This window comes from Panthera leo, chromosome B1, assembly GCF_018350215.1.
Source record: "Panthera leo isolate Ple1 chromosome B1, P.leo_Ple1_pat1.1, whole genome shotgun sequence".
In the NCBI taxonomy this organism is placed as follows: Eukaryota; Metazoa; Chordata; class Mammalia; order Carnivora; family Felidae; genus Panthera; species Panthera leo.
This window is the reverse complement of record NC_056682.1, coordinates 114,564,128-114,588,845: the sequence shown is the minus strand read 5'-3', so window position 1 is coordinate 114,588,845 and position 24,718 is coordinate 114,564,128. Positions and strand designations below refer to the sequence as shown.

General features: G+C 40.1%; 1 protein-coding gene across 9 annotated transcripts in view; it reads right to left on the bottom strand.

Annotated features, from left to right (window-relative positions):
• Positions 1-24,718, bottom strand: part of LEF1 (lymphoid enhancer binding factor 1) — a 126,731-nt gene that overhangs the window by 18,278 nt on the left and 83,735 nt on the right. For 5 of the 9 annotated variants that reach the window (XR_006201785.1, XM_042935727.1, XM_042935726.1 and 2 more), the window contains exons 4-11: positions 23,157-23,289; positions 17,255-17,345; positions 15,570-15,653; positions 13,356-13,478; positions 12,152-12,314; positions 7,152-7,259; positions 1,859-1,907; positions 1,182-1,222 (exon numbers count right to left, since the gene is read on the bottom strand). Coding sequence is in view for 8 of the 9 variants with exons in the window: in XM_042935727.1 (XP_042791661.1) it covers positions 1,188-1,222; positions 1,859-1,907; positions 7,152-7,259; positions 12,152-12,314; positions 13,356-13,478; positions 15,570-15,653; positions 17,255-17,345; positions 23,157-23,289 (786 nt within the window). In the remaining variant the exon portion in view is untranslated. The remainder of the gene's footprint in view (positions 1-1,181; positions 1,223-1,858; positions 1,908-7,151; positions 7,260-12,151; positions 12,315-13,355; positions 13,479-15,569; positions 15,654-17,254; positions 17,346-23,156; positions 23,290-24,718) is intronic. The other 4 variants (XM_042935725.1, XM_042935731.1, XM_042935730.1 and 1 more) reach the window with 3 other exon arrangements.

The window sequence follows — 24,718 nt, the reverse complement described above, 5'->3', positions numbered from 1 at the left end:
GAACTGAGCACAGGACTCATAAGGGCTAGGTTGCAGATGAGCAAGAGGGACCGAAGGGAAAACCCAGGACGGGGCAGAGTAAATAGATCCACGCTGAGTGGTTTGCACTTTGTCAAACAAAAAGCACAGACCATTTTTTAAGTTGGGAAGTGACACAATCAATTCGTGTTTTGGCAAAAACCCCCCGGGAGCAACACGGAAGATCAACTGGCAGAAAAGAAGCCTGGAGGTGGGAAGATTTCTGCAAAGGCTATTCTAATAATCCAGACGGCAGGCTTGAGAACCTCAGCAAGGACTGCAGCCATGATGAGTTAAGAGGGAAGATTCAACACAGGCCAAAAATATCTGTAGGACCTGGGTGTGGGCTGCTGGAGAGGGAGCAGAATCACACGTAGCTCCTCTGGGAAGAGCTGTCACTGGGAAAGAGGTCAATGGGCTATGAATTCAAAGGTCAGCTAAATTTTAAGGTCAGTTTACAAAGCCAGGTTCCCACAAGGGCTGGTGGCTCAATCGATCAAAAGTATGGTCACTACAATAAAAAGACAAAAACAAAAACAAATCGACAACTAAACATTACCTATAAATACTTGACCAGGATCTAGCAATGGTTACCAACAGAGAAAAGAGCCTGATAGCAGAATAGAGTTAATCAAGTCCCCACCCAGATTTTTAAATAACAGGGAAAAAAAGAAATACATAAAGTCCCTCCTTCTCACTAAAAACAGATATATTACTTTTAAGTATCTGTATATCATCTCAACTGAGAAGTCTCTACGGAGCAAAACCTTCCAGGTCCTGTGCCAGAACAGGTCTGGGTGCCTCAGGTGCCACCCAGGGCTTTTCAGAGTAAGAGGGCGTTTTGCTTGCTGGTTCTGTGGTTTGTTTCTTAGAGCAGGCAGATTTGCCACTGGTGGTCAGTGCGGAATGGTGAAGAGTTAGGGGAAGGGGAAGAAAGATTAGAGGGGCAGAAGGGGAAGAAAAAAAGAGAGAAATGCATACCATATTGCAAAAACATAGCCGGTATAAAAACCATCAGATTTTTTTAAGCGCTAATTTGATTTTGGTGGGGTTTCCTCTTTAAAGGAGCAGAGTTGAATGCATCAGTATGAGCAAGGAGATTCACAAGCAAGTGCCTCTGTTTATAACTAACGTCAGCAGTAGGACCAGAGAGTCGTTCTTACCATGTTTCAGATGTAGGCAGCTGTCATTCTGGGACCTGTACCTGCAGAAAATTGTGTCTTTAACAAATTTTTACTGAAGAGGTTTTTGTACATTCCAAATACGTAGTAGCTACAACATCAGGTGGGCTCGTTTGCTTTACTTTCTATGGTTCTTATACCAGCCATTTTCATTTGTGCAGTACAAGTAGTGGCCTTACTTTTAATGAAAGAAAAAAGGGGAAATAAATAGGACCTCACTCACTGATGCCTTGAATGAATGTCCGGGAAAGATAAACCCTGCTGTCATCATGTTTTCTACTTTCAGAAAACCCAAACCACAGAAAAGGTAGCATATTATAAAATCAGGATAAAAAACTGTTATTGCAAGGAGTTGTGCAAATGGAAACACAGCAGAAGTGCTACGGAGGGTACAGACAATAAAAGCCAAAACAAGACAAAACACCAACAGGATTCCAGGTGACAGCGTTTGGGGAAGGAATGTGTAGACGTACCTTCACGCACTCACATTGAAAAGAAAGGTCTTTTAAACATCTTTAAAGCATTTCAGGAAGGAAAGCAGAGTTTAAAACATCAGAGGTTACAGTTGCAGAACAAAAGCAGTGTGTCGAAGATGCCGACTACTTTCAAAGGTATTTGTCAGAAGCAGAGAATTGACTAGAAAGTCACATGGTGCCTACCTGATGTCGACTCCTGGAGTTTCTCTCTCTTCCTCTTCTTTTTCTTACCCTGGAAGAAGCCAGGCACATGGTCATGTTACACACTGGACTATGAACACATGGACGAACGGGATACAAACATACAAAAGGCAAGAAGTCAACCAAGAAGGGTGCCTCATTCTCTCCCTTTCCCATCTACACCTAGACACACAGACCGAGAGAACGAGAGAAAACAAATTGTCACCTCTTTGTGACCTTTGTCCCTACAGCTTCTTATTGAGTATCAGTATTGACAGTGGAAGTGGTTTCCCAAAGCCAAGCCAGGCTGAGGAGGTCCTAGGGCCGTGGCACCAGATACCCGTTCAGAGAAAGCCCACTTAAGGAGGCATCCTATCACTAACCACCACGCTGGGAACCCACTTCCGGCAGTGTTCATGATCAGTCTTCCTTACGGTGAATTCTACCATGTAATTAAAAGTACATGATATTAGCTGAGGACCTCTTGTCCCCACGGCACAGGCATGACATGATCAAGGATAGCGGCAGCAAGGTAAGATAGAACCTGAGAAAATGGAAGGTAATTTCAAAGGCAGAATTTCTGGCAATCAAGGACCTTGTTTCCTAAAACAGACACGAAAACGTGCAATCTTAAATACATTTGCAAAATCACCTTCACAGATTTACAATTTTAAGTTCCATTTATACTGGTCTACTCTTGTTTTTCTTCATGATTTCCCCTAAAACATCATTGTAATAGGTAGGGCAGAGACACAGTATCTGTTTGATTTACGTGAACAGTAAATGGCCAACCTGGATTAGGATAGTACTTTCAAGTAACTTTAACAGAACACATATCTCATCCAATATCTCTATCTTACGGCTGCCGTAATAATCACATGAACATGGAACAAAACACAAAACTCTAGGGGCGCCTGGGTGGCGCAGTCGGTTAAGCGTCCGACTTCAGCCAGGTCACGATCTCGCGGTCCGTGAGTTCGAGAGTTCGAGCCCCGCGTCAGGCTCTGGGCTGATGGCTCGGAGCCTGGAGCCTGTTTCCGATTCTGTGTCTCCCTCTCTCTCTGCCCCTCCCCCGTTCATGCTCTGTCTCTCTCTGTCCCAAAAATAAATTAAAAAAAAGTTGAAAAAAAAAAAAAAAAAAAAAAACAAAAACACAAAACTCTAAGATTACACTGAACATACTATGTGTCTATATTTTTATGCATCTCAGGATAATTTTTCTTCGTGTCACATGACCTTGACCACTGAGGCTTTAGAGCTTAGTAAGGCTGACTCACACTGTCCTCACAAAGAGCAGAGATTAGCGACCCTGGAAAATGGCATATCGGAAATAATGGAGTTCTCGTTAACATTATTATTAAAGTACTCTGGGAGAAGGGGAGCAGACAGAGGGAGAGTATGCTTCTCCCAGGCTTCCCCGGTCTTCATTTCAAATGGCGTTACTACGGTTTTCAGAAGATGCTATGACGTTGCTTCATGTGTCAGGAACTTCCTCCTCCCTTTCTCCTCCTAGCTCCCGTTTGCCCTTTAACATCATCTCAAGTGCCAGCTCTTCCAGGAAGCTTCTCGGCTCCACCCCACCTCCCTGTCCCATCCGCCCCTCCCCTCCCCCCTCCGGCAGACCTCACCTCCTCCCAATGCCATAACTGGCTGTGTCCCTGAGCCCCCCTCCAGACGGCCCCTGGCTCCAGATCACAACCTGAGTGTGTCTGCCTCTGCAGCCCTGTGTATGTCCAGCATGTGTGACTGTGGCCTGAGGTGGACGACTGCCAATGCTTTGTGAAATAGCCTCTACTGTAGTCTAGGTATAAACCGGTGTTATGAGAGAACCAACATTTTATGGTAGACAAAAAGACCGGAGTAGTTTGGATGTACTCGTGTCAACTTACACAAAAAAACTCATTTGTGTGCGGTAAATATAAAAATATTTTTCATTAAAATATTTAATTATAGTTAATACTGGGATTATGAAGCATTACATTTAAAAGCTCTAATAATACAAATATCTGACTGAGCTCACCTAAGAAAATATGTGCACTGCTGATTTATGAAGACTTCAGTTATAAAATCTATGATGCTGTAGAATAGAGCATTTTAATATTAAATAGTTGAGACATAATATTTAATGTGATCTCAGTAAGGATAAGGATGGCCTTCTGACACTAACTGCTACGATACAAGACATGTATCTTGTTTAGACTCCATTTCTATGTTGTTATTTTAAGAATAATTAGCTAAAGTGCTATCATTTGATTGACTTCTGTTTGCCTTAGTAATTAATAGGCTTATTTTTATTGTTATAAAAAATGATGTAACAAAGCTGGGTTTTCCCTTCATTCCGGGGGATCCCACAATCAAGTTATGTGAAACAATTTCCTTTAAAAATTCTGCAGGAGAAAATCTTTAAAGGTAAATTCACAATATACTGGATTTCTTCAACACTACTTTCTTCTCATCTCTCCATATGGACAAAAGGAGAGAGAGCGAGAGGGACAGAGTATGTATGTGTTCATCTCTTTTTAAAGCTTTATCCTTTACCTAAGGGTCAGAAACAGAAACTTCACTCAAAGACATTCAACAAGCAGTGCTAAATGTATACAAATCCACAGCACAGCTCCTCCGTGGGTCACATCTGTCCAGAAAGATGCTAATTACTGCCCCGAAAACAGAAGTACGGTTCAGGGGAGAGAACTCTTGCCCTAAAGCAGTCTTCTTAAGGCCCCGGAAAGACCGTGCCAGTCTGCTGCACAGAAGGCAAACTGCACGGATTCTGACAGTCCGGGAGGGCTGGGTATAATCAGCAGCTTAGCCACTACCTGGCCCTGGACCAATGACTTAACCTGTCCGACCCCTCGATTTCCCTCATCTATGAAGTGCAATAACACTGTTTATCCCCCTGAATTATTATGAGGATTAGAAAACGTCACAGAAGACACTTAAGACAGTTCTGGACAATAGGCACACGGCAGTTAGTACAACGACCAGACTGCAGCTCACGAGGGTCCGAAGAGCTGCTGTTTCCAAGTAACAAAGAGCATGGCCCCTCCTTTCTTCGTCATGGTCGCAGCCACCGTTCAAGCTCCACATCCCCACCAGCAGTGACTTTTTTCAGAGCACGTTGCAGGAAATAAATGTGTTCCCTAAGTCTTGGTGTCCCATTTTATGGGACGTATGACCTCAGACATGCAGCCAACAGGACCATCGCCCCCAAGGGTCACACGTTAAATTAGATATCGATTAACGGCTTCACCTTCACTCTTTTTAGAAGGGACAATTCCTAGACCGAATATTAAAACTGTCCTAGCTGGCTTTTCTTTTTTAAAAAAAATTTTTTTTAAATGTTTGTTTATTTTTGAGAGAGAGGATAAAGCACAAGCCGGGGAGGGACAGAGACAGAGAGAAAGGGAGACACAGAATCCAAAGCAGGCTCCAGGCTCTGAGCTGTCAGCACAGAGCCCAATATGGGGCTCAAACTCATGAATGATGAGATCATGACCTGAACCAAAGTCAGATGCTTAACCGATTGAGCCACCCAGGCGCCCCCTGGCTGGCTTTTCTAATGCCAGGCTCACATGGAGCACGAAAGTGATCTATAAAATTTTAAATTAGGAGCTTAAATAATCAAAACTGTTCCCTTCCATAAAATATAAAACTGAAATATATAATTTATAATACACTTTCTCAGTAATAGTCTTTGCTGTATCAAGACCACGTTAGTAAATTGTTCAAATTCTAAAGTAATAAAATAACAGGCCCTATAAATGGGGTATTTTTGGCCAATTAGTACAACTTAAAAAAATATAATATTTTCCATCTGAATAAAATACATAATAGATATCAAGGTATGTTAAAGTGAAACAAAAAATTTTTTTAATTTTATTTTTGAGACAGCGAGAGAGAAAGAGAGAGAGAGAGTGAGCATGAGCAGGGGAGGGGCAGAGAGAGAGGGAGACACAGAACCTGAAACAGACTCCAGGCTCTGAGCTGTCAGCACAGAGACCAACGCAGGGCTTGAACCCGTGAACCGTGAGATAATGACCTGAGCTGAAGTCAGACACTTAACCGACTGAGCCACCCAGGCACACCTCCTCCTCAAACTTTTTTTAATCCAGTTTTGATTAGCCTGTGGCAAAACAGTCACTTGAATATATTCTTTTTAAGAACTGTAAAATAATATCCTTTTGAAAAGAAATTTGACAATAAGTGTCAAAGAGCCTTTAAAATATGTTAACTCAACAATTGCACTACTGTGAATCTATCCTACAGAAATAGCAGCCCTAAACACAGAAAAAAAAAAACTGTTATGCATGGATACCTTCATTGTAGGATTATTTCCAATCACCAAAAAAAAAAAAAAAAAAAAAAAGCAACCTAAATGTCTAAAAAACAGGAAAAAATCGTTAATTGTGACATTCAAAATACTATATAGCCATTAAAATCAATATGTAGAAACACTATGCCATAACAGAAAAATGCTTATTATATATAAGAGCAAGCATGACACAAAAGTGTATGTTATACCCACACATACTTATATCCAAGTAAAAAAAAAAAAACATATACACAGAAAAAATACCTGGAAGATACCGTAACTAGTCATTACTAATGTTGCCTTTACACGAGGAGATTATGTGCTTTTTAAAAAAATCTTTTTCAACATTTAATGGGAAGGTTTTCTTGGATTAAAGTTTTACCTAAAAAAAATATACTATATAACCAAAGAAAAAAAATCATGATCGCTCAAAGCTTGCAAATATATCCAGGAAATCTTTATTATAAAGTTCACTAACTTCCAAAAATAGGAAATAGTACCAGCAATACATGTACAGTAGTCCCCGCCTGCCTGTAATTTTGCTTTGCATGGTTTCAGTGGCCCCGGTCAACCAGGGTCTGGAAGCAGACGGTCTTCCTCCAGACATAGCGTCAGAGGGTCAACAGTAGCCCAACATCACAGCCTAAGTCAGTCACCTCGTTTCATCCCATCACACAGGCATGTTGTCATCTCACATCATCACAAGGAGGGTGAGTGTGGTACAAGAAGATTTTTTGCTAATCGCTCACTGTGCCTAATTTACAAACGTTATCATAGGTGTGTATGCACAGAAAAAAAACTATCTACAGGGTTCAGTACTATCCGTGGTTTCGGGCATCCACTGGGAGTCTTGAAACGTATCCCTGTGGGTAAGGGGGGATGGGGGGGCTACTGTACTCTGAAACACATTTCCCTCACAAAAGTTGCCGAAAGAAAGAATGGGTGAGAGGAGAGAGCTGTTGGTAGGATGAAGAAGGAGCTTACATAATTGTCTCTTGCAGACCAGCCTGGATAGAGCTGCATATGTAGCTGTCTTTCCTTCCGTGCTAATTCATAATATTTAGCCTGCTCTTCACGGGAGAGGGCATGCCACTGAAACAAAAAGAAGAAGGGAAAAAAAAATTAAATGAAAGTAAAATAGCAACAATATTATATATTTCATGTTTCAAACATTCAAGAATGAAGATAATAAGCACTTAGACTCTGATTTATTTTTAAATGGCAGAAGAGCAAGAGCGGCAGAAATCCACTTGGGAGTCTGGTGGCGAGAGTGAAACTCAAACTTTGCTCTCTCTATCCTGTTCTCCAGTATCACATGAAACACATCAAAGGCAATTAAAGAATCCGAAGTAAAATGATCTGTCACTCACCCTTTCTCTTTTCCAATATAAATTGGAGAGAACTTTCACTGGTGACCTCAACACCCAACTCAGCCCTTTCTCATAGTTTGTACCATATTCTGATATTTGAGACTGAGTACCATGTATTTATGCAAAATGTGATAAGTTCCAGATGTCTTTTCCACCCAGATGCATCATCACCTCACACGGCCACTTCCCACTCTGTCATATGAAGAGTCTGAAACCTCCATCCTATGATCCAGTCTACAAAGCAAGACCTCAAGTCAGTCTGTCTGATTCCCCTCACCCTCTCCTCATACTTGTAGAAATCCCACTGTCTAGAGGGAGCACACGGACAACCCTGTACAACTGCACGTGTACTCCTTACGGCTATGGTTTTAGCTTCCTTCTGATGGGAAGCAAGGAGCATTGTCCAGGGTTATTCTGCCATCTAGAATCTGACCCTGTAGTATCTAATTTAAAGAACGTAAGGGCTGATACCCTGCAAACTTTCCATGTCCCTTTTAATAATTGCCATAATTATGTATCACAGCAAAACAGCTTATGTAGGCAAGGCATCCGTTTGGGAACTTAAGTGGCTTATGTTTGCACACAACTTGCTCCAGGTCCCCTGGCAGGCAGTTTTCAAGTATTTTCCCCACTTCTTCAATGCCAGGATTTACCAGTGAGCCTTCTGGGAGGAAGACCTGGGCACTGGAGGGACCAACTGGCCAGAGGGGATGGCACGGAGGCATGGGAGAACAGACCTGACCCATACCACACACGCCCACGCTCTGGGTTAGCTCCCGCCTCCCCACTCCTGCTCACCCCCAGCTCTAGGGTGGTAGGAGATTCGTTCTCATTCATGGCTGCCCTGCCTATTGATTTTAATTTCCCTGTCATAGTTTTAAAAAGTAAGAGAAAAGAAAGGTGTGGCTAAACTGGGGAAAGAATGGAGGAGTGAGGGAGAGAGGCGATGAGAGAGAAAGAGTTCTCCTGGAAGAGACTAAGTCCTCCTCAGTTTGGACCCGGCTCCTGCGATAAGGCTAGGCAGTGTTCCTCAAGGAACAAACACCTGCTGCTCCCACTTCCTAAAAGACCAGGAACCCAATCTCAAGAACACTTCAAGCACCTTCTGCCACATCCCATCCACCTCCCACTCCAGCCTCGGGCACAGGCAGTGCCCAGGGGCAGGGCAGGGGATTCTGGCTCCTCTGGAACCAGTGCCTCTGTGCCTGGGCCTCTGCGTTGGATAAGCCAGACGGCTTATTTTTTAATTGCTTTAGAGGTGCCGAGTATCAAGTAGCTAAGAAGCATGACTCACAGCAGGACTTGGTCCAGCTTGAAGGCAAATCAGGTAGTATGTTTTTCTTTTAAAAAATGATGGGGGGTGGTGGTGGGACAGGCACTGGGGAGGTGGCAAGAAAAAAAAACAGCCTGAAAAAAGCTACGTGAGACACAGTTCTTTGTACTAGCAGAGTAAGCACAATTAGCAAAATGAAGCCGAAGAAGGAGGCATGTCTGGGGCAATAGTGTGAGTTTGAACCAGGCTTCTACCAACTGCTGGCTTTCCCAAGTCTGGAACACTGACCCAGTGCTAGAGACTTACACAGGAAGGGAAACCAAACTGGACACAGTGGAAAAGATCAGCCTTGACTGTTTGTTTGTTTTTGAGAAAAGACTAACCATCAATATCTACACAGTTCTGGTGCTAAATATGATTGGTCAAATGTTAACCAAAATGTTAACCAAAAAGGAACAAACAGAGAGACAAAAAGGGGAAAAAAAAAGTAAAAGCATACTTTTTATAAATGTGTTTATTCATTTGACAAGTCAGAGTGCTCTTATACCAATGTAATATATATCAGAATTTCACATAGTTTATGGCAGCTTTATAACTTGCTGAGAAAACCTGGAATAAGTTTTATAAAACTTCTCTCTCAAAATACGTATGGAGGTTGGGTCTTCCATGAAATCAACCAGTTATTTTTCAGCCAAAACAGGACACAGGTTGACAAAACTGAGCAAAATGCAAGGAGAAAAAGCAGGCCACAAACTATATACTTGAATTTCCAATTGCTTTTAGTTCCCTGATATTTCTAATGCATAAAATCTACCCACATATAAGAGACCATTTACCAGAGTAAAATGGTAGGTAAAGCAATGATGTTAAGGCTTTATTAATGTAAACGAAAACAAAAACATCTAGTACAAACTAGAAAGATAGACTTTCTTTATAGGAATTTCTGCAACACAATGAGCTATAAAAATACTTTTCTATGTTTTGCTTACTGAAAATTTGAGTTAATCTTTTAAAAAACCAAATTTCATTCTACAGATGTTGTTGGGAAAATACTCATTTAACTTGGAAAAAAAAGTTTATAGTTCCAACATAAAAAAAAGTTCTGACAATAAATTTGCAATAAATGGACTTCCTTTAACACCCTGGAAGGTCTGAAAAGGCTTATTTTAAATTAAGATTTGTACTATTATTATTTATAACATGAAAAGGAAAACCTTAATTCAAATGACTGAACATTTCTTTTTTGAGATATGTTGATGATGAGTAAGAATCAAAAGATAAAATGTTCTAGGATGGATTTAAGTTCCACTTTTAAGAATTCTAATTATCTCAGTGTAAAACACATGATTTTAAAGCCAGGAACTTTAAAAGAAACAGCAAGGACTACCCTGCCAGAGGGAAGTGATGAGAGGACAGAAAACCTGATCTTAATCAAAGATCTCAGAGACCTATAAATAGAAACAGGTGTCCAAATCAAAGACAGAGAGAGACCCCAAATGAGAACCATCCTTTAGGACACACGCTCTGATCTGGGGATCGTTAAGGGAGCTGAGAAAGTAGCAATTGTTGGAAACGTGCATTAAAAATAGGAAGCAAACCTCCGTATAATATCCTTACTTGCTCTCTTGAGCAGGAAAATAATTCCCACTGGAGGGCCAGGGGACCTTTAACTCAAAAAAGAAAAAAAGCTGAGAGTTTTATTCAAACTGAAAGAAGCACATCAACTCTTCTTTCCCTCCGGTTTCTTCTTTTAAAGGGTCAGGGGAATGGTCGTCAGCCTTTAAGCTTTTAAGGTGAGGTACCTCAAAGATGATGGGAATCATTTATCTGCTATGCTCTGGCTTGGGAAATCATTGTAATTATTGTTATTAAGTGTTTAAAGAATCCACAGGGAGGGACAGTATTATACACAGGGCACCAAGAGAGCTATAATCTGCCACCACACCCTACCCCCTGAAACCCGGGTGTCCTGCAGATTGGAAGTAACTGCATTTTTATTCTATCCAACAGGAATCAATAATGCAAGTAAGCTGGCTTCCCTCCATCTGTTCACATGGCCTGGAAACCTCCTGAATGTCTTACGTTACAAATGTTGAAGCTTATTAGGTTTGTATCAAACATGGTAAAAATTATCCACAACAACAGCTAAAACACCATCCTCTAAGTTTCACAAAGGCTGTCAGACCTTCTTTGCCTAAATGTTCATTTACAAATCATGAATTCCTTGAGAGGCTGCAAAAAACAAATACACGAGGTCGTGATTTAAGTAGCTATCACACATATATGAAGAGCATCAACAAATTAAAATGAAGCATTTCTAAAATTATAATTTTCCCACCATTCGTCAGATACCTAACGTTTTAAAACCATTTTCAATCCTGAGAAAAGCACCTGGAAAGATTTACTAGCCTATGGGCCCGGTGGATGGAGAAAGAAAGTGTCCGTCCTAGTTGTAGCCTACTTCCTGGTATACAGGTGATCAGAAAGATATCTTGGCATGGGTAAAAGAAGGAACGAAAAGAAAAGGGACAATCCAGAAATCATGCACATATACACTTTAAGAACCAGAGAGCAATTTTTCTAGAATAAAGATTTCTCTGGCCCATATAAATTCTTCCAGTTAAAAGCTTCTGAATAGAACAGATCCACTTCTGTCTTGGAAGGAGTGGCCACTTGCATTTGCCAGGGTTCTTCCAGAAGCTTGGCTGGTACTACATGGCCTTTCTATAGCTTCCTATGTGGGCTAAGTGCTTTCTTGCTTCAGATGGTTGTTCACACACCTGTCACTGCACCTGGGGAGGGTCCGTCCATCTCTCCCCACTAATCACTTGGTTAACTTCTACTCCTCATTCAGGTCTCAGTTTGAATACTATTTTCTTAGAGGGGCCCTTCCCTAGCTCCCTGTTACTCTTTCTCATAGTCTTACTCTTTACATTCACAGTATTTATCACAATTTTAATTAACCACTGGGCAATTATCTAACATCTGCATCCTGTCACAAACCTTTAAGCTTCATGAAGACAAAGACCATATCTATTTTATCCAGCAATTATTATCTAATGCCTACCAGAGTACCTGGTACATGAAAGACACCCAATAAATGATAACAGGGGGAATGGTTAACATTTACGGGAGGTTTTCTATGTGCTAGGTACAATCTAAGTTGTTTACAATGCACTCTATCATTTAATTCTCCTAAAGATTATTAGCCTATCTTGTTCTCTCTGTTACTTACCAAAGTGGCTGGTGATTATATAAATACATTCTATGACTACCTTTAAGGAAACAGTTCCAAGGTCACCATAAAAATTTACATATCCGCTCACCCCCAGACTACTTACCCTTCTGCCCAGAATCTGGTTGATAGCTGCACTTTCTTTTAGAGTACACTCAGCTACAACATTCGCTCTCATTTCTTTCATGTATAACATAAAAGCGTTCAGAGGCTTCTTAATGTGAGGTCTTTTTGGCTCCTGTTCCTTTCTCTGTTCATGCTGAGGCTTCCTAAAAGGTGGTTGGGATGGTGTGGGGGCAGGGGGCGGGGAGGGACAGAGGAAGGAAGAGATGGGAGGAGAGAAGCAGAGCACCTGTTCATGTCACCAGTCAAAGTCAGGCCAGGGATAACCCTCTAGAAGGGTTGTCAGAACAGCATTCACTTAGAAGAACAACTCATTGGGAGTAAGGATCCTTTGGTTTGAGAAAGTTTACCTATAGTTATGGAAGTGTTTGACACAAAATGTAAAAGGGTTTGTGAAGATGCTCCATCTAGGACCCTGAGGCTGAGCTCCTTGGTTATCTCAGGAAAAGCTGAACACATAGTATGGGTAGTTATTCCTCTTTCAGAATTGAGGTTCTTAACTTTTTTGGGTCAAGGGCCCCTTTGAGAAGCTAATGAAACTCTAGACTCACTCCCCCAAACAAATGCGTGTTGGCTTTGCCTACATGTGCAGGGGTTTTATGGACTATCATATGCACCCTGCCACCCCAACCTCCCATCCTAGTCTACAAATCCTAGATTAAGAAACTCATTCACTAATCTCTTCAGGGAATTTAGTCCTGCTCTAGCAGCCTGGGACAAACCCTGGCCCGACTGGGGGATCCTAGGCTTGGTTGTCCCTTTCCCTTCAATTCTGTGCTTTTGAAGCCTCAAGCAGGGTGAAGTGTGTGTCCAGAAGGAAATACATGGAACTTTCCGGTCTACTTCCCTCTGGTACCATCAGGTGCTCCCCAACAATCAGAACCCAATTTAAAACCTGGTAGTAGCTTTAGCAGCTCAAGATTATTCAATGCCCACACTCTGAAGATTACTCTGTTTTGGTGAGATTCCCTTGATCTTCTGGGGTCTGTGCTCCTTTCCAATCTTAAAATCAGCACAGTGAGAATCAAGCTGCCTAAACTCCTCAGGGGCAGAACTTTCAAGGCAGAGCTACACTGATTTTCATACTAAAAGAGAGGGGGAGATATTCAACGGTAGCAGGAAGAAATTGTGTTTAAATCCTCACGGTATCTTAAGGCATTCATAGGTGAAATCAGATGTGTACTCACACGTGCATTAGGTCACTGTCAGTGTGGGGATGTTCCTGTTTGACCTGAGGCGTTACGATAGCTGGATGAGGGATGCCAGTTGTGTGGGGACCAGGAGGACCAGGAATCATATGATGGGAAAACCTAAAAGAAGGAAAGGAAAGAAAGCATATGTACTAGTGGCTGTTGTAGCAAAACGAGGCAAAACCCTGAAACATTCTACTAACTGCTAATGACTGAGAGTGAAAACACATCTTTATACACAGGAGTATTAACTACGAATTAGAGTGGGCCAATAATTAATTTCTTTCTGTATTCAGGTGGAAAATATTTATACTTATTCCTCATATAACAGGTTTTTTGTTGTTGTTGTTGTTTTGTTTTTTCAAACTAATAGAATCTGACATTTTTCCTGGAAGGGCTCTAGGTCCTAGAATTAAAGAAAAAAAAAAAAAAAAAAAGAGTGACTTTTCTTGCAAAGCAGTTTTAAAAGAAGGATTCCAGTTTAGTGTAATTGCTGGAAATATAACACTTTATTAGGATTTAGCTTTTTAAATGATTTTTAAATAATAGCTAAAGACACCACATTAAAATATCTCTGGGTACATTCCTAAGCAAACCACCACATTAAATAAATCTTCTCATATTGTTGGCTTCTTTATTGATAGTAAGAGACAATGAGAAAACAAGGGACTGGAAGGGTTTTTGTTTTGTTTTTTTAAAGCCCCAATTTAATAAAGTTGCCATCAACATCATTGAAAACAATCTTTTACACAGAAAGTAATGTTTGAGAGATCTAGCCTTATGGAAAATTGATAATAAAATTAAGGGGGAGGATACAGTTCTGCACCAGGTAAAAACTACACATGCTAAAGGCTTTTCTCCCTAGTATGCTAAAGAGCATAAAAAAATTTTTTTTTTTTAAATATCCACCACCACACAAGCCAAAGGAGGGTAACTGCCATGCAAGAAAAATAAAAGAGAGTACTTTCAATAAACGCTTTGGATAAATTTGAACATCCTGTCGAAATTTTTGCTTTTCAAACTGCTTTAAAGTAAACATTTAATTCAACAAGAACAATGTTCTCAGATCTTTTATCACATCCAGCACAATTAATTCCTTCATCTGGGAGGGAAAGAAGACACTCCACTTGGATCAGAAACAAATTTTTAAAAATTAAGGAGGCATGGGAAAAATACAAATATTTGATTAAATAATGATGCTCTGCTACTTGGATCGTTTGCAAAGATACATGATGCTGGTTATTTGCATGGGAGAAAATCCTGTCATCACAGAGTTCTTACGATGTTAAAAGGGGTAAAAATATATTTGGGGGGAAAGGTATTAATTTCATGCCCTCCCAACACGCTAGATTTCCAAGTTGCTGAGCAAACTTGGAATAATGATTTTTTTAAAAAGCTGAAATCCACCCCAGAACTTGCGAAGTTCATACCTATGTAAGTAAAGATTCACGACCAGTTAGCAGCCCAACAGTTTGACTTCCAGCCCTGTACGGCTAGCTCCCCTGGACAAGCCACAGTGAACACACAGATGGTGCACAACAAGTGTGTGTGTACATCAAGCACAGGGCACAGACGCCATCCTCTCCAGAAGCAGAAGCATTACACAGAGCAGTGTGGCATGGCAGATCTCACAGAGCTTCGCTTGAACTAACATGTCCACACAGGGCCTGATTCACACACTAGGACACACACCCCGGATGGCCTGACAGCTCATAAGCGCCATTCATTCTCTTCTGACAGCCTTGGTCCAGGAAGGCTCTAGACTACCTGGGCATTTTCAAACACTGTCGCATTAAGCTGCTACAACTTTCCTCCAAGAAAGCAAATTACAGAACTCAGACCAAACCAGTCTTTATCCTTCCCCCTTCCCCCACTCCCAGAATATTTTGAATCAAACAAGCTCTTCTTATAATGTCTGCTTTCAGGACATTTCACATCCCACAGTCAGGAGGCAGTAAATTCTTTGGGACGCACAGTGTGGTGTGGCCGAGTCCATCTTCCTGAGGGGTGTGGCTGTGCTGGTGGGGTGCAGCGTTTGGCTCCTACCCAGGAGTCTCTGCGACATCTAGTGTGGGAGCCAGGCACACTGCACAGACAGACACGTGGCTGAGGTATGCACCCTCCTAGCCAACCGAGAGGCAAGCAGAGGCGCACACAATGCAAGCGCAGGAAGAGCAACTTGTCCTGGGCCCAGTTTCCGCCTCCACCTACCTGGACATGGAAGTGTCGACTGACAGTGAGGATGGGTAGGGTTGCCTGAATCCTCCCGTGATGGGATATACAGGCTGACCTTGCCTGAGGTCACAGAAGAAAGGAACCCATCAATGACAAAACACGAGTTACCAACCAGCAATAAGAGTTTGATGAGGGGAGAAGAGGGAGGGCTTCAAAAGAACTGTGTTGGGGTATTACAGACCACGGCATTTCTTCAGTTATCCAATGGCTTCCCTTCTTAACCTCCACCTGATCAAAGCATCATTTACCCTGAAGAGCTCCCACCCTCAACTTTAAAAACAAACCAGCCCATGAATTACCCTTCACCCCTTTCTCTCTCCCAGCCCCACTGATGCTCTGAACAAAACAGGCATGTAACAAATGTTTACGGAGTGTAACGGAACTGTGAGAATGGGGAGTACTCCTTTCAGAGTTTTGAGAACTTCAGGGAAGGAACGAGGGAAGGGAATGAAATTGATATAAAAATGAATAAATATTTTAAAAGCAATTACACTCTCCCTACACTTTCGTATACTCATGCTACACTCAAGAAATAAAAGATCAATTAATTGGAATCATTCCCTCTCCACTGTGAGAATTCCATCTCTCTTGTTTTTTCCCACATCTCACATTTCTCATTTACACCATCTGTATTTCCAGCTACCACTCAGCACAGGATTATTGCCCCTAAGTAGTAAGTTCAGACAGAGTAATTGATGTAGGTTTGAAGGTGTATGCATAATCAGTTAAACAGTTATTGACTGAGAGATTTAGTGCTAAATAGGGACAGACAGACAGACAGACAGCTGGAATTTCCATGGCAGGATGACACCTTCTTCCCAAAGAAGAGAACATAAGGGTGTCAAGGTAGGGAGACTGGGGCAAGGATAGGGGGCCTTGGGGATAGACGACCAGATCAAGAAAGGAGAGGGTCCATTTCCTAAAGCTGGCGCAGTGTTTCTGTGGAGAGAGCAGTGGGGAGAGGATAAATGAAGAAAGGGTGGGGGGAAGCTGTGTGCTAATAGTAAGATGATAAAAATAGGCTACACTAAGCCTTTCTTCCAAAAATATATTTCCTCTCCTTTACCTTTATAATTTAAAAATTTTTGAAAACAGCAGTAAGAATTTTTTTAGACATAAACAAGAAAACAGAAAGTGTTTGCATTCTGAAAAAAGAAAGTCCAAACATCAGTTTTTCACTTGTCTGAACTCAAACTGGTGCTTACTTTATTAACATTCAAACGATGGTTTTGTAGTTTTGAATTTCTAGTTATTTGTCATTTACTTCACCTGCTCATTTTATAAGCAAAGACTGATGTTCAATGTGTCTAAGTTTCAAAAATAAGTTGTTCATAAAAAACTAGACAAGAAAAACCACACTGAGCACTCTGTACAGGCATAGCAAGTGCCCAAAGCCACAAATTGAATCCATAAACCTATAAGCTTCAAAGCAAATGCTACATAGTCATTTTCTACACATATTAGCAAAGGCATTCAATCCATTTCAAAGTCTGTATGTTTTTCAATCTTTCAAATTGAAATGAAATAAAGTTAGCACCTTGCTTGTTGATGTGAAATTTCTTCAACTCTGCAAGTGTTATCATTCATAAAGCTAATTTCCATGAATGGAAAGAAAAACTTGTGTTCAAATGCCTGACTGAAGGTTGCAGGAAGGATCTTACCAGCCAAGAGGTGGGGTAATCTGTCCAACACCACCTGGAGACAGAGGATAAAAGGTAGGGATCTCAGGAGCTGGAGGATGTCTGGACATGCCTGTTCAAAAGAACAATGAAGGAGTAGAGTTTTCAGATTCACAGAACATTTGACTATAAGGATAACAGAAAAGCAATAAAGTACTTTATGCCATTAATACTTAAGGTCTAGCACCAAACAATGTTTACCGGATGCATTTAATTGAAGTCTGTTAGCTTTTCTCAAGATTTCAAAATGTGAGAAATCACGTCTTAAGATAGGACATCCTGAGGAACTCTTGAAAGAGTAAGTATGCTCCGTGTGACCATAATGAGATTTTTAAATTTTTTAGTTTGCCCTCATTATTTCACTTTGGTTACGAAAATGGTAGACAATTGTTTTTGTGTAGAATGGAAAATGACAGCCTTCCTAAGTAGATGGCCTGCCATGACGCTCAAGGATTAGGTAAATTGCCACTTTCATATTTCCATTGGCTCCCTTACGGACACATAGATTTGGGAAACGTGATACCTCGGAGGATCAAAGATTAATTAGGAATCATCTTCAGCCCCATAATGGTCACACTTGATATGATTCATTTGGTCTCTGCCACTTCAGCTCCAACTAAGCTCTTCATCAAGTTGAGTCCTCTGGGCTCCAAGGTCAAGCTGTTCTGGATTAGTTGTATTCCACAGAAAATGAGAATGCCACCAAATTGTTTCTTGAGCTCACAGTCCCTGGGGTACACTGCCCTATAACTGTAAAAACCACCTAAAGATTATACCTAATCCCAGTCCCAAATGACATCTCTTTGTTTAGATTCTACCTTGGGTGTAGAAAAGAAGGGACACATGCATAAAAATGCAAAACATAAAAACCTAAGATTCGGTGCATTTTGGGGAAAGTGATTCTGATTAGGAAAAAAGCCACAAAAGTTTCTTTATATAGTTCATCTGGCCTACAAAGCCCACTTCCATATATAAGCACACGTTTCCACATTTAACACCCAGATATGCATTCAATGGTTATGTTCAGACCAACATGTGAAATTAGGTGAGCACATGAAAGATGCTCTTTAATTATTCTGTTTTTACTGTTTAAAATGCCTATGAGTTTCATTTGGGTCTTAAAAGATATTTAAGGTCTTGAACATATGGGAATGACTTAAGTGTTGCCTTCAAAGTGGATGTTAATTTGACTCTGAAGTTAGGATAAACTATTTCTCAACTCTCATAGGAAGCAAGTAGGAAGAAGGTTTTTAATCCCTCAACAGCTTACATGAGATTATCTCATTTTTGCTGTTTTTAAAAGATTGTCTCAAATCCCTCCCCCCTTTTTGGCTAGAAATACCACTGCTATGGGTCACAGCAGACCCCAAATTTCATACTCTGGGATTTTTTTTTTCTTGGGCCTGAGGAAGTTCAGGCAGTGGGGTGAATCTAAGGGAGCCTACAGTGATGATTCGTGACATCGGATTCACTGGGGAGTTTCTCCAACATGCTGCCCCCCACCCCCGAGATCCAGAAACCTCCCCAAATATTAGGGTCTTCAGCGGGACTGCTCAGTTTAAAAAGAAAAATCAGACTAACTCACAAGAGCTCTGGGTATTTAGTTTGACTGTTTCCACTCATACTTCAAATACCCCTCCTTCTAATGTCTATAGCTCTGAGATATCTTTCTTCCTTGTTGGAATCTATAATGTTTTATTTGTACTTGTAACAGGGTACTTAAGATGGTCTTCATTTTGTTTTATAGTTAGTTTGTGCCAATGATTTTTCCGTGTGAGCTTATATACTGCTTGGAAAAAAGAGACCATGTTTTACCAAATCTATGTTCCAAACTATGGTGGTCTCCAGAGGAGGTTCTCAATAAATACTTTTGAATGACTGAACAAATGAACTAGTAGTGTTTAAACAGACCCGTTCTTCATTCGTCAATATTACCAACAATTTTGCCAACCATTATACCAACAAGCACACGGTGTGGCTTAGGCCATTACATGAACAGAAAATGGATCTGTGTTTTCTACACAGCCTATTGTCATGTTAAGATCCTAGAAGTGGATCTCCACCAACTGCTATACTACTGAAGACACATTTCACATCATTCATTTAACTAATATTTACTAAATACTATGTGAAGGAGGCTATACACAGCATAGCCTTAATGATTTTCTTTTTAATGTTTATTTTTGAGAGAGAGAGAGACAGAGAGAGAGAGAGAGAGAGACATGGAGTGTGAGCAGGGGAGGGGCAGAGAGAGAGGGAGACACAGAATCTGAAGCAGTCTCCAGGTTCTGAGCCATCAGAGCAGAACCCAACTCTGGCCTCGAACCCAGACACTACCAGATCATGAACTGAGCTGAAGTCAGCTACTTAACAGAGTGAGCCACCCAGGCGCCCTTAGCCTTAAGGATTTTTAAGCTTTTGTAAGTAACTCTGACAATTACAGATGAAATGATTCTGGAATCAAACTCATATGGATCTATTAATTCCTTTTTTTTTTTTAAGTTTATTTCTTTTGAGCGAGAGAGAGAAAGCACAAGTAGCGGAGGGGCAGTGGGAGAGTGAGAGAGAGAATCCCAGGCAGGCTCCATGCTGTTAGTGTGGAGCTCAATACAGGGCTTGAACCCATGAACCATGAGATCATGACCGGAGCCAAAGTCAGATGCTTAACTGACTGAGCCACCCAGGTGCCCCTGGATCATCAATTATGCCACTCACTAGCTACTTATCTTTGAGGAAGCTATTTAATTGTTATTGTTCTTTAAAATCAGTATAGAGATGCCTGGGTAGCTCAGTTGGTTGGGCATCTACTCTTGATTTCGGGTCAGGTCATCATGAGCTCATGGTTCGTACGATCAGGCCCCAAATTGGGCTCTGGGCTTATAGCGTGGAGGCTGCTTGGGATCCTTTCTCCCCCTCTCCACCCTGCCGCGGCTCATGCACGCGTGTTCTCTCTCTCTCAAAAGAAATAAACTTAAAAAAAATAAAATCAGTATAAAGATGGAATAGGGGTTGTTGTGAGGAATAAATGCATGAATATACGTAAAACAGAAAAATGCTTGGAACACAGTGTTAAGTGCTATGTGAGTGTGGTTACTTACAAGGATACAATGGGTAATACAAAGACAGATATGTAAAGCCAGTATTTCCTAAAAGCTCTTTCTTTCCAACATTTTCGTAAGACATAATGAGAAGAAAATGGACTGGTATCAGCTTCCTTTCCCTCTCCCACACCTACAACCTATACGCACACACATACCCCACACCAACACGGTGAGAGAAAGGTAAAACTGAATGTGTTTCCTACTGTGAAACGAACCTAAAGTTATTTTCCTACAAATGAGAATGAGTTCTGCTACAGTATATGTTTATTGGATAGTTCTATCTATGGTTAAAGCATGGACATACTTTTTTATTTATTATTAGTATTTTTTAAATAAAACTAACCAGCCTCCCAATAGTTTTGAAATTAGCAACTCTGGCCTCAGTACCACCATGTTCTAACTAATTTAGCTACATGATATAACTAAAAAGACTGGCAGTAGAAGACAAAGAGAATAAAAGCAAGAGACCTAGTGAGCTTTTTACTTATTTTTTGGTGATGAATGTGACCAAGTGGAATGATACAAACCCCAAATCATGTAAATTAGTTCTTTTTAAACCAAAGTTACATATCCCCAGAGAGAAATGGTGACAAGGTATATAAACTCTTTGCTCACAAAAAAGTAGCAAAACAAACAAACAAACAAAAAACTTTATATTAAGAAAAAAAAACAAAACACTGTATACAGAGTAGAATGCAAAAATCACAAATTTGGGGGACAAAATAAGAACTTCAGAGAAAATGCAATTTTCTGATCATGCCCACTTGTTCTTTATCTAGTTCTGGAGAGTTTGTTTAAAAAAAAAAATTTTTTTAAAGCAATGATATAAATTACAATTATTAAGACAAAACAAGGTAGGGCAGTAGAAGAGATGGAAACAAAATACAAATGTAACTGGTAGCCAGTCATAAATTTGTCTTTTTAAAAAATAGAACTGTCCTAGGATTCTTGGAAGAAAAAACTTCTGAACCATAATGTGTTATTTTTTTTAAATAAGTGTGTTTGAAAGTGATTAGAATAGGGCCTAGGACATAGGAAGCACCATGTAATTGTTAAATAAATAGTTAAAAACCAAATAAATCACACTTTGGATTCTTTGAGCCAATAGCTTGTTTGAGGCTTTTATATCTATCTTTAACTGTCATTTATAGCTTCATGGCTCCCAGATATGCATCTCTAGCACAGATATCACTCCGAGATGGTGACCTATAAATTACCTACCTTCTCTCTCCCTCCAGATGTCTATAAGGCACCTAAAATCACCACCATGACCAAGGTCACACTCTTGATCTTCCCTCTCAAACTCCACCTTCTTCCTAAAATACCCATCTCACCATACATCCTCAGACCTGTCTTGATGTTTCTTATTCCTTGGAGGTCCTTGATAAAAGGAAGTAGAGGAAGGACTGGAAATGAGGAATAAAACCAAGGCAAACCCGGAAACATCTGCATAGGCGATTCTTACATTTCCTAGGTAAAGGGTACAAAGCTCCACTCAAGCCAAAGTCTGACAGTGACTAAGTCCTCAAATAAGCAGTTTTAACAATGGATGGGAATGAAGGCATTGAGGATGTAACCTACAAGAGTTCACAGTAGTGGAAAAAACACCCAGCCTCTGAACTCCACTCTCTTTCTACACTTACTAACTTTTCTTTTCCACTATAGTTCAAAGATAAGGCTGGAAAAAAGGGTGAAATGCCGGTGATGGCAGATTTTACATCTTTACATTCTCTGTTTTCACACAGTTTTATAGGATCTTTTATTTTGAATTTCTAAAGATCCTGTTGAGGTCCAAGTGTGTATGTACATGGAAAGAGGAGAGGCAAACAAATTCATCTTCGACGTATGCTCTAAGCAGAATGGACCAGAAGGCCTGCAGAACCTGAGCTCTAAGTCCTGCAACCAACTCATACCCACACCCACCAGGTTAGAAACTAGGAATTCTGAGAGTGCCTGGGTGGCTCAGCTGGTTGAGCGTCTGACTTTGGCTCAGGTCATGATCATGAGTTCGAGCCCCACATTGGGCTCTGTGATGACAGATCAGAGCCTGGAGCCTGCTTCAGATTTTGTGTCTCCCTCTCTCCTTGCCCTTCCCCCACTGGTGCTCAGTCTCTCTCTCAAAAATAAACAAATATAAAAAATTAAAAAAAAAAACCTGGGCATTTTGATTTTTCAAACTTCTTATGCGATGTGTTCTTCTATAAACAATATAGAAGCAGAACTGGGTAATAATGTAGAGAAGCAAAACAGGATTCATGTTACTTTGACTTTAACAGAGATGGTTTTATACTTTAATTATTATTAATATCTAAGTTGGTGCTGGTAAATAACAAAAAGAGGATAAAACATAATAAGGACTAAAACCAAAAGAAATCACAAAAGGATGAAAAAGAGAACATTCAAAGTAAAAATCTCCTATGTTGTCTGTTTTCTAACATTTTTCTAACACTACCATCAACACCTACAACTGCAATAAATGAATACTGTAGGGGGCACCAAGCACTGAATTTTTAGTATATCTGTACAATATATTGGTTTATATGGTGGATTCTAGATTTTCAAAGCTGTCACTTTGAAAATAATCCTTTTATGTTTTTCTTCTTCTGTTTTTTAATCCTGAAAAATAAAAGTAGTAACAACAAATCTTTTAAAAAACTCCTGCCAAACAAATGTATTTTGATCCACCCAGTGACATACAGCAAAGGCACCTGTACAGGCACTCGGTCTGATGAGATGTGGCTCCTCACTTATCGAGAAAGACCCAGGAAGGCAGGGGCTCTCACCTTGTTTGGAGTTGACATCTGAAGGGAGGTGTGAGGGGTGTGATCCTGGAGAAAAGTGCTCGTCGCTGTACGTGATAAGGGGGGTGAGAGGATGGACCGCGTGTGATGGCTGCACCACAGGCACCTTATTTGACTGCAAAGTAACCACAAGGTCAACAGTTAATAGGAACACCTCTCCCAAAGAAACAGTCACAAAATAGCAGTAACTGGGCATTAGCACAACCCAAGAATCATCTCTAGACCTGAAAAATTGAACTCATCTGCTGTACTCATTACACCTTCAGAATTTTTCCATGTTAAATACTCAAGTATATGGGTATCATATACTATCAGTTATTCAATCAGCACCTATGAGACTTAGGTTGATTATTATTTCGTATTACATAAATTTCTGTGCATACATATTTATGACCTTCTGGATTATCTCCTCAGGTTATGTTCAACTGTTCAACCCGGAGTTACTGGAGCAAAAGTCACAAACGTTTTATAAACTCTTTTTTATTCATTACATATGTCTGCAATAAAAAGGCACTCAAAAAACTGTTCAGTAAACAAATAAATATTACCAATTTGAAGGTCAAATTTTTAAACAACCCAATCAATATAAATTTTCTGTACTGATATCCCCTTAGTGTATATAATTTGTAAGTCTATAGTTTGTACATCTTACAGAACCACATTACAACATTTTTTTTTCATGTCTTATAGCTTTGTCAATCAAATATGACTATCCATTCATTATGCTTTAGCACTACTCGGTTCGTCTTCAGGTTCTCTAGTTTCTACAAGTTTTGACTGATAAAAGGGAATTTCTAATCTTGAGTTTAACTGCATAACGGGAAATGTGGCCTGAAAGAACACTTTAAATTGTTAACATTTTATATGTCTTATATTAGCTTAAAAATAAATTTTATTATTGAATTTGGAAGTCTAAAATTACATAATAATATTTTTAAAGATTCAGGTTATTTTTTTGGGCTGTATCAATTTGAAATCTGGGATCTCTTTATTTGTTTTAAGTTTAATCCCCCTACCACCAAAGGAAGTGCTTACTAAGCAAGTAATGTAAATAAGACTCAGGCAGTTTAACCTGATTAGGGAGATTGTTTTTGATAAACTCTACACTGCCTCCCCCTGCCCTTGAAAAAAGAAAGTAAACTCGATGCAATTATATACATGCAAAATATGTTTCTGGTTTTAAACTTATCCATTAATTACAGCAGTCCCAGGAAGATCTCAATTTTTACAAACACTACAGTAATAAGTAACTTGTGATTTAAGAGAAATAAAATACAATGAATTTTGAATATTCACTAAGTAACTAGTTCAGACAGGTCTTTACCAGTTTGAATCAGTGAGATTTTTACTGTGCTATAAACTAAAATACATGTGAAATCTGTTTCCCCAGAAGCAAATATCTGTATTAAAAAAACATATATTGAGGAACTACCTGACAACTGCACAGTATAAACTGCTTAAAATGTGGGTCCATGTTGAATGGTTGAGAGCCCTATAACACACTTGCTGACATACACACTAATTTTAAATTTGGTGTTTTTGTT